The 15,916-nt window shown below is 44.4% G+C and overlaps 1 protein-coding gene across 4 annotated transcripts in view; it reads left to right on the top strand.

Annotated features, from left to right (window-relative positions):
• The window catches only part of atp6v1h (ATPase H+ transporting V1 subunit H), a 141,926-nt gene that overhangs the window by 85,745 nt on the left and 40,265 nt on the right, over positions 1-15,916 (top strand). For all 4 annotated transcript variants that reach the window (XM_038809353.1, XM_038809352.1, XM_038809351.1 and 1 more), the window contains one exon: positions 230-331. In XM_038809353.1, the coding sequence (XP_038665281.1) occupies positions 230-331 (102 nt within the window). The remainder of the gene's footprint in view (positions 1-229; positions 332-15,916) is intronic.

Genomic DNA, 15,916 nt, shown 5'->3' with positions numbered 1-15,916 from the left:
CCAGCAGTTCATTCCTTTGTTGGATTCTCTTAGTTAGCATCACTTATTGCTATCAAATATAAATGCTAGGATTTTCTTTAGAAAATCATTAATGCATTAAAACAAATTAGGATTGAATTTCAAAGAATTTAAACAAAATCAATTCTAACTGATTGCATTGTGTTGAAATTAACACACGAACAATGAGTACTAACCTCATTAACTTTGCATTTTTATTTCTCTCGCAAAGGATTTTGACAAGGCTTTTGGAAGTCTCTGATGATCCCCAAGTGTTGGCAGTTGCTGCACATGATATTGGTGAATATGTGCGTCACTACCCTCGGGGAAAACGGTAAGGTCTTATCCTTAAATACATGTTACACAAAAATAATTAATTACATGTCACCTTTGTTCTCGGAGTACTTGGCAAGTTTGATGGTAATTTATTTAGGAACGAACTGCCTGTGTTCCTAGAGTGCAAACTATGTACACCCCCTAAACTTGAGGTCGTCTCAATTCTGCTTGTATTATTGTTCACATCAAATCCCATTCACCCCTCTGCTTGTTGACCTAGTCAAGCAAAGTCTTGATTTTAAAATTCTTAACCTTGTATTCAAGCCCTCCATTATCTCCCTCCATCATATCTCCCAATCTCCTCCAACCCTTCTGTATCTGTGTTTCTCTAATTCTGAGCTTTTGAGCATCCTTGATTTTAACAGCTTCGCTATTAGTGGCCACGCCTTCCTTAAATGTCTAACAGCCTAGGCCTTAAAACTCAGAATTCTTCTCCCACCCCTCAAATCCTCCTGCTCCTCTACCTCGCTTTCCACTTTCTCAATATGTTCCTGAAATCCAGCTTTTGGATCTGGCTTTTGGTCATCTGCCCTATGAGCTCAGTGTCAAATTTTGTTTTATAACTTTCCTTAAATACAATAAAACATTGTAAGACAGCTCAACAACATGAAATAAAGGCAATATATTGTAATACAGTGAAAGGCCAGTGCTTTCTTGGACAACTAGTGGACACAGATAGTTTTATATCATTCTCTGCTTCGCTGTGACAATTCCATACTGCATTGCACTGAAGTGTTACAGTTTTGACTGTGTTCTGTATAGTGCCTGGGCGGCACGGTAGCACTGTGGCTTCACAGCTCCAGGGTCCCGGGTTCGATTCCTGGCTTGGGTCGCTGTCTTTGCGGAGTCTGCTTGTTCTCCCTGTTTCTGCGTGAGTTTCTTCCGGGTGCTCTGGTTTCAACAAAGAGAAGAAGAACAAAGAAAAATTGCAGCACAGGAACAGGCCCTTCGGCCCTCCAAGCCTGTGCCGATCCAGATCCTCTATCTAAAACTGTCGCCTATTTTCTAAGGAGCTGTATCCCTCTGCTCCCTGCCCATTCATGTATCTGTCTGGATACATCTTAAATGACGCTATCGTGCCCACCTCTACCACCACCGCCGGCAATGGGTTCCAGGCACCCACCACTCTCTGCGTAAAGAACTTTACACGCATATCTCCCCTTTTCCCCTCTCACCTTGAACTCGTGACCCCCAGTAATTGAGTCCCCCACTCTGGGGAGGGGGGAAACTTCTTGCTATCCACCCTGTCTATACCTCTCATGATTTTGTGGACCTCAATGAGGTCCCCCCTCAACCTCCGTCTTTCTAATGAAAATAATCATAATTTACTCAACCTCACTTCATAGCTAGCGCTCTCCATACCAGGCAACATCCTGGTGAACCTCTCTACACCTCCAAAGCATCCACATTCTTTTGGTAATGTGGCGACCAGAACTGTACGCAGTTTCCCAAATGTGGCCGATCCAAAGTCTTATACAACTGTAACATGACCTGCCAACTCTTGTACTCAATACCCCTTCCGATGAAGGAAAGCATGCCGTATGCCTTCTGGACCTCTCTATCGACCTGCGCAGCCACCTTCAGCGTACAATGGACCTGAACACCCAGATCTCTCTGTACATCAATTTTCCCCAGAGCTTTTTCATTTACCGTATAATTCGCTCTTGAATTGGAACTTCCAAAATGCATCACCTAGCAATTGCCCGGATTGAACTCCATATGCCATTTCTCTGCCCAACTCTCCAATCTATCTGTATTCTCTGACAGTCCCCTTCACTATCTGCTGTTCCACCAATCTTCGTGTAATCTGCAAACTTGCTAATCAGACTACCTTTTCCTTCCTCCAGATCATTTATGTATATCACAAACAACAGTGGTCCCAGCACAGAACCCTGTGGAACACCACTGGTCACAGTTCTCCATTTTGAGAAACTCCCTTCCACTAATACTCTCTGTCTCCTGTTGCCCAGCCAGTTCCTTATCCATCTAGCTAGTACATTCTGGACCCCATGAGACTTCACTTTCTCCATCAGCCTACCATAGGGAACCTTATCAAATGCCTTACTGAAGTCCATGTATATGACACCTACAGCCCTTCCCTCATTAATAAACTTTGTCACTTCCTCAAAGAATTCTATTAAGTTGGTAAGACATGACCTTCCCTGCACAAAACCATGTTGCCTATCACTGATAAGCCCATTGTCTTCCAAATGGGAATAGATCCTATCCCTCAGCATCTTCTCCAGCAGCTTCCCTACCACTGACGTCAGGCTCACCGGTCTATAATTACCTGGATTATGCCTGCTACCCTTCTTAAACAAGGGGACAACATGAGCAATTCTCCAGTCCTCCGGACCTCACCCATGTTCAAGGATGCTGCAAAGATATCTGTTAAGGCCCCAGCTATTTCCTCCCTCACTTCCCTCAGTAACCTGGGATAGATCCCATCCGGACCTGGGGACTTGTCCACCTTAATGCCTTTTAGAATACCCAGCACATCCTCCCTCCTTATGCCGACTTGACCTAGAGTAATCAAACATCTATCCCTAACCTCAACATCCGTCATGTCCCTCTCCTCAGTGAATACCGATGCAAAGTACTCGTTAAGAATCTCACCCATTTTCTCTGACTCCATTCATAACTTTCCTCCTTTGTCCTTGAGTGGGCCAACCTTTTTCTGGTTACCCTCTTGCTCCTTATATATGAATAAAAGGCTTTGGGGATTTTCCTTAACCCTGTTTGCTAAAGTTATTTCATGACCCCTTTTAGCATTCTTGATCCCTCGTTTCAGATTGGTCCTACATTCCCGATATTCTTCCAAAACTTCGTCTGTCTTCAGTCGCCTAGACCTTGTGTATGCTTCCTTTTTCCTCTTGGCTAGTCTCTCAATTTCACCTGTCATCCATGGTGCCCTAATCTTGCCATTTCTATCCCTCATTTTCACAGAGACGTGTCTGTCCTGCAGTCTAATCAACCTCTCTTTAAAAGCCTCCCACATATCAAATGTGGATTTACCTTCAAACAGTTGCTCCCAATCCACGTTCCCCAGCTCCTGCTGAATTTTGGTATAGTTAGCCTTCCCCCAATTTAGCACTCTTCCTTTAGGACCACTCTCGTCTTTGTCCCCGACTGGAACTTCAACCACCTGGCCGGGCTCATTCCCCAACACCAGGTCCAGTATGGCCCCTTCCCGAGTTGGAGTATTTACATACTGATCTGGAAAACCCTCATCATAAAATTATTATTTCTTTTAAAGGATGCTCCTTACAAATTCTGCTCCATCTAGATCTCTGACACTAAGTGTATCCCAGTCAATGTTGGGAAAATTAAAATCTCTTATCCCACCACCACCCTGTTGCTCCTACATCTTTCCATAATCTCTTTACATATTTGTACCTCTATCTCACACTCGCTGTTGGGAGGTCTGTAATACAGCCCCAATATTGTTACCGCACCCTTCCTATTTCTGAGCTCTGCCCATATCGCCTCACTGTTCGAGTCCTCTATAGTGCCTTCCTTCAGCACAGCTGTGACATCTTCTCTGACCAGTAATGTAACTCCTCCACCCCTTTTACCTCCCCTCTATCATCGATATCCTGGGATATTTAGTTGCCAATCATGCCCTTCCCTCAACCAAGTCTCAGTAATAGCAATAACATCATACTCCCAGGTACTAATCTAAGCCCCAAGTTCATCTGCCTTACCTACTACACTTCTTGCATTAAAACAAATGCACCCGAGACCACCAGTCCCTTTGCACTGGAGAAAAGCAAATTACTGCGGATGCTGGAATCTGAAACGAAAGGGAAAATGCTGGGAAATCTCAGCAAGTCTGGCAGCATCTGTAGGGAGAGAAAAGAGCTAACGTTTAGAGTCCGATGACTCTTTGTCAAAGCAAAATCCCTTTGCATTCATCGTCTGCTCCCTGCCTACTCTTCCCCTTAGTCACGCTGACTTCATGATCTAGTTCCTTACAGGCTTTAGTTACTACCTCCTAACGGTCCACTAACCACCTCATTTGGTTCCCATCCCCCTGCCACATTAGTCCCGAAAAACATGCCGTTAGGTGAATTGGACACTCCGAATTCTCCCTCTGTGTACCTGAGCAGGCACCGGAATATGGTACGTGGGTTTCTTCTGGGTGCTCCGGTTTCCTCCCACAGTGCAACGACGTGCAGGTTAGGTGGATTGTCCATGCTAAGTTGCCCTTAGTGTCCAAAAAGGTTAGATTTGGTTATTGGGTTACAGGGATAGGGTGGAAGTGAGGGCTTAATGTGGGTCGGTGCAGACTCGGTGAGTCGAATGGCCACCTCCCGCACTGTATGTTCTATGGTGATTAGGGGCTTTTCATAGTAACTTCATTGCAGTGTTAATGTTAGTCGTCTTTGTGACAATGTGACAAGAAAGATTATTATTCTAATGGAATGTCAGGGCTATGGAGTTGAAATCTTTCTCTGGCACAGTGGTTAGCACTGCTGCCTCACAGCGCCAGGGACCTGGGTTCAATTAGGTGACTATCTGTATGGAGTTTGCACATTCTCCCTGTGTCTGTGTGGGTTTCCTCCCAGTGTTCCGGTTTCCTCCCACAATCCTAAGATGTGCAGGTTAGATGGGGTTACGGGGATAGGGCAGGAGAGTGGGCCTAGGTAGGGCGCTCTTTCAGAGAGTCGGTGCACACTCAAAGGGGCCAATTGGCGTCCTTCTGCACTGTAGGGATTCTATGCTTGTGCATTCTATCAGCATCAACTCTCCAGGGCCATCTATTACAATGTATGTATATTCTTGCCGTTAACATAAGAATTGAAACAAGTGAGATGTTGTGGTAGGAGCAGATGTATGCCATTCAGCCACTGAAGTCGGCTCCAGCATTCTATTCCATGATTGTTGACCTGTATTTGAACTCATCTATCCAAGTTGGTTCTGTAACCCTGAGTAATTTTGCATTACTGTGAAATTATCTGTTGATCCCAAGCCTCACCATATTTGTGAGGGAGAGTTCTAGTTTTGCACAATATTTTGTTTGAATAGTGCTTCCCTGACATCAGCCCTGATTGGCCTTGTCTAACTTTTAAGGTTCTGTACACTTAATCTGGACTTCCTCCTTGAGAGGAAATAGTTTTTCTCTGTGTACCCTTAAAAACTCCTGTAATTTTATCTGGTGTTTTCTTCCTGGAACCATATACTTTCCAAGGTCCGGCTGAGGATGAAAGTTTTTTCTAAAGTCCTGGGGAACAAATTGAGTGGCGTACAGCTTGAAAAATCAAGTATAAAGTGGTTTTAAAGTGGACCCCGAGATTAGTGCTGTTTGTCATTTTAATTCTCCACCTTGTTCCCACTCTGATCTTTCTGTCTTCGGCCTTCTACAATGTTCCAATGAAGCTCCACACACGTTTGAGGAACAGAACTTCACCTTTCGACACTGCACTCCACAGCCTTCTGGAATCGTAATTGATTTCAGCGATATTGGATCTTAACCTCTGCCTTTATCTATTCTGGGTTTCTTTTTGCTGATCTGGTCTTGTCTTTCTTTCTTTATCCTTCATGTTGCATTCTTTCTGCCTTTCTTTGTAATATACCATCTCCCAGGATTCAGATTTATTTCTGATGGCCTTATGTGGTACCACAAGGCTTGCCAAAGTTTCTCTGGAACCTCAGTCTTGGTAAATGCCTTTCTTTCTACAAGAAGAGCATTCAAATGCTCAGAAAAAATTCAATGAGTATTCCCTTCCGAGGCTGGGGTGTGATCCCACTTTTTGGATTTCTCCCATAAAAATTGATGGGAACTGTAGCCCCTAACCATTTAAAATGAGCTCTCGTACGGACTTCCCATGGGCAGATATCAGTTTACAGCTTGGGTCTAAGATTTTGTGAACATTTTTTTAACATTGTGGTTAGAAATGTCAGGTCTTGTAAAGGGGATACAATAATGTCGTGATTGTCTAACCTGTAAATCTGCAAATTTTCCAAATTGCCATATTGTGTTGCGTATCTAATTTCATTTGAGCTTTCTCCATAGATGGCTCAATTAACAGAACGGGTGTTTCATTGGATTGTACATCTGTGCTCCTAAGATGGTTTACCCTGGCTACTTTACACCGAATCGCCACTCTCTCTTTAGTGATTTTTAATGTGTTGTCATTCCCGAACCTGAAGAGTTTATCCAAACCTTCCTTCCTGTCCAATTGAATCACAGAATTATTGTGGCTTATGTTAGGGGTGAAAATATTCACACGAAGGCCTGAGTATAAATAAACAAAGCAGTTTATTATGTCAGAATTCTGGGAGACAAGACCTGGGGGCTCCGCAGCCCCTGACAGCACCTTATCCCACTTGAGCTAAAACTCTCACGGGTTAATGTACAGATTCAAGGGGCGGAATTAGTTGTTTTCTCATTTACATACAATCAATCAACTATATTCGCATCACACTTATTACATGCAGTCAATCAATTTTTTTCTAGCATCCCACTTATCACATATATGGTTAAAGTGGGTGTCGTCTTACCTACCCCTAACTTCATACAGAAGTCATTCAAAACTAACATAATAATGATGTGTCCTGTCTACAGCCTTAGACCTTGAACTTATCAAGGATACATTGCATATCTTGTTCTGTGAAGCTGTTATCAGAGGCTGTTGGGACACTCCCTATACGTACCCACGCTTGGGTCTCATGAGACCGTTTACAGGGAATGTGACTTGTTCAGCCATTTTGTGTCTTTAATATCACAAAATAGCTAACAGTCATTTGGTGTCTTTTCTGACATTAACAGCATAGTGTATACACTATCTATTTCTACACATTGCCTCTTCTAAACAGGCATCTAAGTCAATGAGTACCTTTTATTTCATCAGAACTATTCAAAAGTAATGTAGGAGCACAAATGTATTTACAGGGCCACGTATAATTTATATCATAGTCCAGTGTCACAAAATGCCCTCCCAACAGCTTAGAAGGAGGCCATCTGCCCCATCATGTCTGCGCTGGCTATCCAAATGAGTGATTGAGCCTCTAGCTGTGAAAATACTCATCACCTGATCCTGCTTCTGGTGAGAAGCGAAAAGTTCAAGGCTATTCCTTGCTTTTTCTTTGGTAAGATTGTAACCCGTGTCAACATATGCACTTAATTCTTCCATTGGTCATATAGTTTAGTTTCAAAGAGCAATGGTGGAAAATCATGTTCTGATGGTTTCAACTTCGTTTCAGCCATTCTTCTCCAAAATACTCAAATTACAATCTTCTATCTGAAAATAAGTCTTTGTTTCCAATCTTCACCTCTCAACCAACCGTTAGGCTCTGAAAAAAATAGGGAAATCAAATCCAGGATTGACGGGCAAAACCGTACAGATCCAAGGGGAGTTTGATAAAGTGCCACATAAGAGACTTGTCACACATTTAAAGCCCAGGGAATAAAAGGAACAGTGGCAGCATGAATACAAAGTTAGCTGGGTAAGGAGAAACAAAGATTAGTGGTGAATTTTGTTTTCAGACTGGAGGAAAATATATAATGGGGTCAGTTTCCATGGGATTGGTTAATACTTGATTAATACTTAATCGGTGGTGGTAACCTGGGTTTTGATGTACAGAACACATTTTCAAAATTTATGAATGACTGCAAACTTGGGTGTTGTAATCTACAAGGAGAATAGTGATGACCTTTAAAGGGTCATAGACTGGTGGAATGGATGGAGGTGTGACAAATTAAATTTAATGCAAAGATTGGTAGGAAAAACAAGAACCAATATAAAATAAAGGGTACAATTCTTGAAGGAATGTAGGAGTAGAGAGTCTAGGGGTATATTTGCACTAATTATTGAAGATGGTGAGGCGGGTTGAGAAAGCAGTTAATAAAGCAAATGGGACCTTGGACCAGTTCATAAAGCACTGGGACCCTGAAGAGGCATTGAATACAAAAGCAAGGATTTTATGGTGGACCTTTATAAAACGCTGGTTCAGCCTTCATTATGGCCAATTCTGCACACCATACTTCATGTTTATGGGAGAAATCACAAAATATCTTTGATAAATGGGATCATTCCCAGTCTTGGAAGGATGTGAAGGCATTGGAAGCAATGTTGGAAAGATGTACAAGATTTCCAGGGATAAGGAATTTCAAGAATGTGGATCGATTGAAGAAGTTGGGGCTATTCTTTTTGGAGCTGAGAAGTTGAGGGAAGATCTGTGGGCAGCACTGTGGCACATGGTTAGCACTGCTGCCACACAGGACCAGGGACCTGGGTTAAATTCCGACCTTGGGCGACTGTCTGTGTGGAGTTTGCACGTTCTCCACGTGTCTGCATGTGTTTCCTGTGCTCCAGTTTCCTCCCACAGTCTAAATATGTACAGGTTAGGTGGATTGGCCATGCTAAATTGTCCCTTAGTGTCAGTTAGGTTAGGGGGTTATTGGGATAGGGTGGGTGAGTGGGATTGGGTGGAGCGCTCTTTCAGAGGGTTGGTGCAGACACAGTGGGCCAAATGATCTCCTGCACTCTAGGGATTCTATGATCTGATCAAAGTGCTCAAAATTGAGAGGTCTGAATAGACCCTGCAATGAGAAACCTCCGATTTGCAGAAAAGCAAGAAACAGAGGACATTGCTTTAAGGTGATTGGCAGAAGAACCAATGTTCTGCCTGAAAGTGTCATGGAGGCAGATTCAATTATGATTTTCAAAAGCGAATTAGATAATTATCTGAAGAGAAAATATTTACAGGGGTATACGGCAATGCAGTGGGACTGGCTTAGTTGCTCTTTTAGAGAGCCAGCAAGCAGACAATGGACCAAAATAGTCACCTTTATGTTGCAACAGCTCTGTGATTCTGATAAATATTCAGCACTCACAGCAGCTTTCTGGTTGGTGGGAGGGATTTGTTCACAATTCTTTTGTTGAGAATTTACATCCTGTACTTTAAGGTTTGCTGTTTCACATCAAAGTGGATGCCACTTTGGCTGCAGTCACTAAGGATGCCATGTCAAATATTTATGTTCTTTCACGGAATGTGAACATTGCTGGCTAGGTCAACACTTATTGCCTTATTGTCCTTGAGAAGGTGGTGGTGAGATGCTTCCTTAAACTGCTGCAGTCTGTTTGGCAGATATCTGCAGCATCCTAGAAGACCACCTGCTTTCTGCTGGACCTGAGTTGGCATCCGTTATCAGTGGCTATTAAAGTCAGCATCACCCTCCAGTGCTTTGCATCCCAATCCTTCTAGGACACTGCTGGAGACATATCAAGGATCTCCCATTTCTTTGTCCCACAGGGCACACGACCGATGCCTTGTTTGCTTAAAATAAGGAGAGCCAGAATAAGTGGGTGTACGTGCTTGAAACTCTTGCCTTTGTATAGTGTGTCAATGACTGCACTTTACTGTAGCAAAAGTATTTGTCAACTGCAAGGGCTTCCATTCCATCAAAGCTCAGCTTCTGCACAACCAAACAAAATCATTATGCAAGTGTGTGCTAGATTGCCTGTGAACTGCCATGTTGCCTTATCCTGTGGCAGTCCAAGCTCCCTGATGTCTCACTGAAGCAGACTTGAGGAAAGCCAGCGAGGAGATAAGGATACTCATTTCAAACGTGACTCGCAACACCTGGTGGGAAACCCCAGACTGAAGGCCAACATTACTACCGTTAGTGTTTTGAGTTGAATATCTTCAGAACCCTCTGAGTTCCAAAGAAGAATCCGATAGAACTTGAAACATGAACTCTCTTTCTCTCTCCATGGATGCTGTCAGATCTGCTGAGTTTTTCTAACACTTTCGATTTTATTTCAGACCTCTTGCAGCCACAGTATTTGCTTTTTATTATTTCTACAATTAACCGAGTATCACAACTAGATATGTGATTAATAGATCACTGACATGCTAAAGTTGTGCTTCAGGTGCCCAGACCAATCTGGGCGTGTCCTTCAGTATGCACCAACAAGGGTCCACCGAACCCTGGTTTGCTATACTCTACAGCATTGTGCAGCAACAACACCTGGACCTGCAGGAGGAAGGAGGCAGAGAGGGTCAATCTGTCTTGGACAATTCAGAGGGGAAGGAGGGAGACGTGAGGAGGCGGTTTTTCGGTGCAGTACACCTCTGCTGCTCACTTTGTTGACCAGGAACCTCTTTGTAATGAAGGCACCCCCTACCCCCAACTTTATGCTACTGATTCAAAGCAGCCCTGCAGCCTGATAGCCCTTGAATATTTCCCCTTGACGTCATCAGCCCCATCCAATATTTTCCCATCAGTAAACAAGTTAAAAGGTTACAAACCAAGCACCCAAGAATGGGCTGGATGGGAAAGTGGTCAGTGGTCAACTAAATAAACAATATAAACCAATCTACACTATTTTCCAAAATAGCGTTGTGTAATCACAAATGCTTACCCTTGCTTTTCCTGCTGCTTTTCGGTGGTGCAGCTTCTGTAGTTGCAACAGAGGTAGAAGTATGCTACTTAGATCACCACTTTGACTGCTGATGTGCATGCGGCTGATGTCTTCTGGGCAGAAGACTAGATCATACATCATAGGAGCCAAATTAGACTATTCGGTCCATTGAGTCTGCTCTGCCATTCAGTAATGGCTGATATGATTCTCATTCTCCTGCCTTCTCCCCATAATCCTTGATCCCCTTATTAACCAAGAAGCTATCTATCTGTCTTGAAGACACTCAGTGACTTGGACTCCACAGCCTCTGTGGCAATGTGTTACAGATTCACCATCCTCTGGCTGAAGACTCCCCAAAGCCTGTCCACCACCTGCAAGGCACAAATCAGGACTATGATGCAATATTTTCCAGTTGCCTGAGTGAGTGCAGCTCCAACAACACTCTAGAAGCTCAATACCATCCAGGGTAAAGCACCCTGTTTGGCATTCCGTCCATCAGCTTAAACATTCACTCCTCCACCACCATCACAGTGGCAGAAGTATGTGCCACATACAAGATGTGCTGCAGCAACTCGCCAAGCCTCCTTAGACAGTACCTTCCAAACATGCAACCTCTACCACCTAGAAGGACCAGGTCACGGGTGCTTTTGGAACACTATAATCTACAAGTTCCATTCCAAGCCACATGAAAGCCTAACTTGAAACTATAACACCATCCCTTTACCATCACGGGCTCAAAATCCTGGAACTCCCTCCCTGATAGCAATATGGTTGTTCCTACACCAGATGAACTGCAGCGAATCAAAGTAGCTCACCACCCTATTTCAAGGGCAATTAAAGATGGATAACAAATGCTGGCCTAGCCAGCGATGCTGCATATGTGGGAAAAAAAAAATTAACTTGAGGGGGAAAACTGGATGAGAAGCGTAATGTCTCATTCCAATGTTCCCGAATGCCATAATCCCTTTCTGCGTCCAGCTACGCTTTACTGCTGCCACCATCCAGGAGAATATTTTGATGCGGTTAATGCAACTGTGTACATATGAACATAGTGTTCTGCAATTCAATAAGATCATTGCTGATTTGATTGTAACTTCAACCCCATTTAGTGTGATTTACCCACCCTGTTGGCATGGATCTGGGCACGCTGGGTAAATAGTGGGAAAGGCCAAAATCGATTTCCGCGCCGGGTGCAAGTCAGGTTGCTATCTAATCGATCCGATGGAGAGTTCCAGATCACACCCGAATGTGGTTAGCATATCATTAACCCTTGGCTACATTCATTGATTTAAAAAAAAATTTAGAGTCCCAATTCATTTTTCCCAATTAAGGCCTATTTAGCATGTCTAATCCACCTACCTTGCACATCTTTCTGTTGTGGGGCCGAAACCCACGCAAACACGGGGAGAATGTGCAAACTGCACACTGACAGTGACCCAGAGCTGGGATCAAACCTGGGACCTTGGTGCCTTGAGACTGCAGTGCTAACCACTGCACCATCATGTTGCCTGCATTGATTGATTGATGCTGAATGTAACAGCCTGCCAGGAGTTAACTGGCATCCCAGTGAGAAATCAAGCGGGCGATGTTTAGTCCTCCTGAAAACCTTGAAGCTGTGCAGTAGCTGCTGAAGGGAACGGAGGAGGTGAGTAGCAATTTATATTTTCTGGCATGCAACTCAAGGGCACTGGAGCTGTTGCCCCAGTGCTTGGGAGGGGGAAATATTTTGTCTCCTGAGAGGCCTTCAAGCCATCTTTAAATATTGTGGATACCCATAACAGGAGCAGCTACAGCTGCTGCATGTCTGTCCTACCAAACCTTCCGGACAGAGCCCTGTTATTGGTTATATGCCTGTAGAGCAGCAAGGGGAGGATTTTGGTGGGCTACTACTGGGCTGAGTATGTAGGAGGACGCGCAAGCAGTCTGTGGATTTTTTTTATAGCTGTTTTGTGCATTGACCGTGTATTCTGTTCTGTACCTGCGGGTCACCTGTTAATGCTTCCTGTGTTCTGATGGCCCGACCCTCAAACAGGGTGGTGATGAAAGATCAGATGTCGATACTGCAGGAGAGGAGGGGTGACCGCCCGGCTCAACTGTGCAGCCTGGAGATTGTGTCGGGACACGTTCCATCGACTACCGGTGACTTTTTATGTTCAGTAGCCTCTGCTGCTCCAATATGGGAGCCGTGCAGGTTGCTGGTGTTCCTTGTTTTCCTTTTGTTCTGTATTTGGTCTAAGTTTGTAGGTCGGGAATTGTATGATGGATACCATGTAACTGGGGTTTAGTTTTTCTTTTGCCAGGTGCAGCCCCTCCTGCCTCTGTGGCCCGGGAATTGTTCGAACAAGACACTGCCAGTTCTGGAGAGGGGAGGTGGTCTTTGCTTTTTTTCCCTCCGCTGCTATGCTCTATGTCAGTGCGACATTCCGGTGGTTGGCTCACCAAGCGGCTTTCTGCTGATGCAGGTCCACTGTAGGGGTGTGGAAGGTGGTGGGATACTGTCAATATACTAAAATATTTGAAGGTTGTATTTACTGCTTGCTCCTGCTGGTGGCTGCAGATGCCTGGAGGCTGCTGTTGCTGTTTCCTTCCTTTTCTGTAGCCAGAAAGAAGGACAATTTTTTTTTCTAAGATACCTGCACCCTGGAACACCAGGCTCAGGAGGATGTTCAAGTCCAGAAGGAAATTCGGTTTGAAGCAAGAAGACTCTACGGGACCTGGCGCGTGACATTGTTTCAAATGGGCCACATGATGGCACCGTTGAAGAAATGGTTTCACAGATTTCTGATGTTTTTGGTGCTGGTGCAGTGAGTGCTGCATGTAATGACACGTCACCACGGGTTAAATACGCTGGAAGTCCAAGATGTTCAACTGCATCTTGAGCACCAGTGGAATATGTGGATGCCAGGATTTAGTTCCGGTCAGATTGAGCTGTGTGGGAGGGCTGCACAGCTGTGCCTCCTGGATGGAGAATGGCACTGATACATGGAACAAGTAACACATTGATGGACAGATCATTTCTACGACCAAGGTCTGGACAGGATCACACATTCTCAGGTTTATCCTCCGTTCCTGTTGAGGAACCTGTGAGGGGTGATACCATATGTTTGTTTATTTTTGTGAAAATAAGGTGCTGTTCTGTATTGGTACCAATGGTGACGTTTCCTCCTTGTTTAATCGTTAGTGTGATATGAGGACTGTTACATATTTGATTTTCCTTGTTGATTGATTTTTATTGTCACATGTATCGAAGTACAGTGAAAAGTATTTTTTCCTGCGGCCAAAGGAACGTACACAGTATACATAGACAAAAAAAAATATTCATGTAATTTGCTGACTTGGCTAGGTTGCTTAATGCCATCGATGCGAGACCGGACTACCTGTTCTCTCGACTGCTACTTCAACAATGGCACTTCAACAAATCTTGATTGGTTAGTGCTTTACAAGAGCCAAATATAGAAATACATGAGCAAGAGCAGCATAGCCGTCGTGAATAGTGTTCTTACAGGGAACAGATCAGTCTGAGGGAGAGTTGTTGAGGACTCTAGTATCTGTGGTATACGTGTCATGTCGCAGACTATGATAATCGCATCGCATTTCAATCAAACTTAGAAGCCTGAATAGTGTGCCTGAACTCTAGAAACATCAGCACCATCGAGGCAGCAGCCGACAATCGTGTATGTACCTGGAAAGGAAGAGGTTTTGCTGTTGAGTGCCAGTGAATTCTGAGGAACAAGCATTACGCTTGTATGTGAGATGGGTGCAAGGTGTCCAAAAGTTATTTTGTGGGGGAGTTTGGGAATTTGAGGGGTGGCAGGTGGAATTGATGCCAAGAGAAAGGTGGTAACTTGCAGCCCGTTGGTCTTCCTACATTGTACGAAGGTCCTCATTGTCATGCTGCCCACACGGACAGCCACTGCCTCCCAGGCAGTATTGGTGACCTTGCTGCTGGTCCTCCAACCTCTTCGAGAGAAGAGGATTTTTTTCTTTTTTAAAAAATTTAGAGTACCCAATTCATTTTTTCCAATTAAGGGGCAATTTAGCATGGCCAATCTACCTAACCTGAACATCTTTGGGTTGTGGGGGCGAAACCCACGCAAACACGGGAAGACTGTGCAAACTCCACACGGACAATGACCCAGAGCCATGATCGAACGTGGGACCTCGGCGCTGTGAGGCAGCAGTCGAGAGAACAGGTAGTCCGGTCTCGCATCGATGGCATTAAGCAGCCTAGCCAAGTCAGCTTCATCAAAGTGAGGGGCAGGTCTTCATGCTGCCATGCTTATGTGTTGACTGGGAGTGAGTGGTGAGGGAGCGTTTAAAAGCAGCTCCCCCTCGTTAGCAGTGAGACGCTGAGGTGCTAGTCTGGCGAAACTTGCTAAGTTTGCGGATGCTGCAAAGATCTGTAAAGGGGTAGGTAGTATTGAGGAAGCAGGTGGGCTGCAGAAGGACTTGGACAGGCTAGGAGAGTGGGCAAAGAAGTGGCAGATGGAATACCAAGTGGAAAAGTGCAAGGTTGTGCACTTTGGAAGGAGAAATGGAAACATAGACTATTTTCTAAATGGGGAAATGCTTAGGAAATCAGAAGCACAAAGGGACTTGGAAGTCCTTTGTTCACGATTCTCTTCAGGTTAACGTGCAGGTTCAGTCGGCAGTTAGGAAGGCAAATCAATGTTAGCATTCATGTTGAGAGGGCTAGAATACAAGACTAGGGATGTACTTCTGAGACTATATAAGGCTCTGGTCAGACCCCATTTGGAGTATTGAGAGTAGTTTTGGGCCCCGTATCTAAGGAAGGATGTGCTGGCTTTGGAAAGGGTCTATAGCAGGTTCGCAAGAATGATTTCTGGAATGAAGAGCTGATATGAGGAACCATTTGAGGACTCTGGGTCTGTGCTCATTGGAGTTTAGAAGGATGAGGGGGTATCTTATTGAAACTTACAGGATACTGCGAGGCCTGGAAAGAGTGGACGTGGAGAGGATGTTTCCACTTGTAGGAAAAACTGGAAGCAGAGGACACAATCTCAGACTAAAGAGATGATCCTTTAAAACGCAGATGAGGAGGAGTTTCTTTAGCTAGAATCTGTGGAACTCTTTGCCGCAGAAGGCTGTGGAGGCCAATTCGCTTGAGAGTTTTTAAGACAGATATAGATAGGTTCTTGATTAATAAGTGGTTATGGGGAGAAGGCAGGAGAATGGGGATGAGAAAAATATCA

Source organism: Scyliorhinus canicula, chromosome 10 (genome assembly GCF_902713615.1).
Source record: "Scyliorhinus canicula chromosome 10, sScyCan1.1, whole genome shotgun sequence".
Lineage (NCBI taxonomy): Eukaryota > Metazoa > Chordata > Chondrichthyes > Carcharhiniformes > Scyliorhinidae > Scyliorhinus > Scyliorhinus canicula.
Note: the sequence above shows the minus strand (reverse complement) of the source record. Positions and strands in the feature narration are given on the sequence as shown.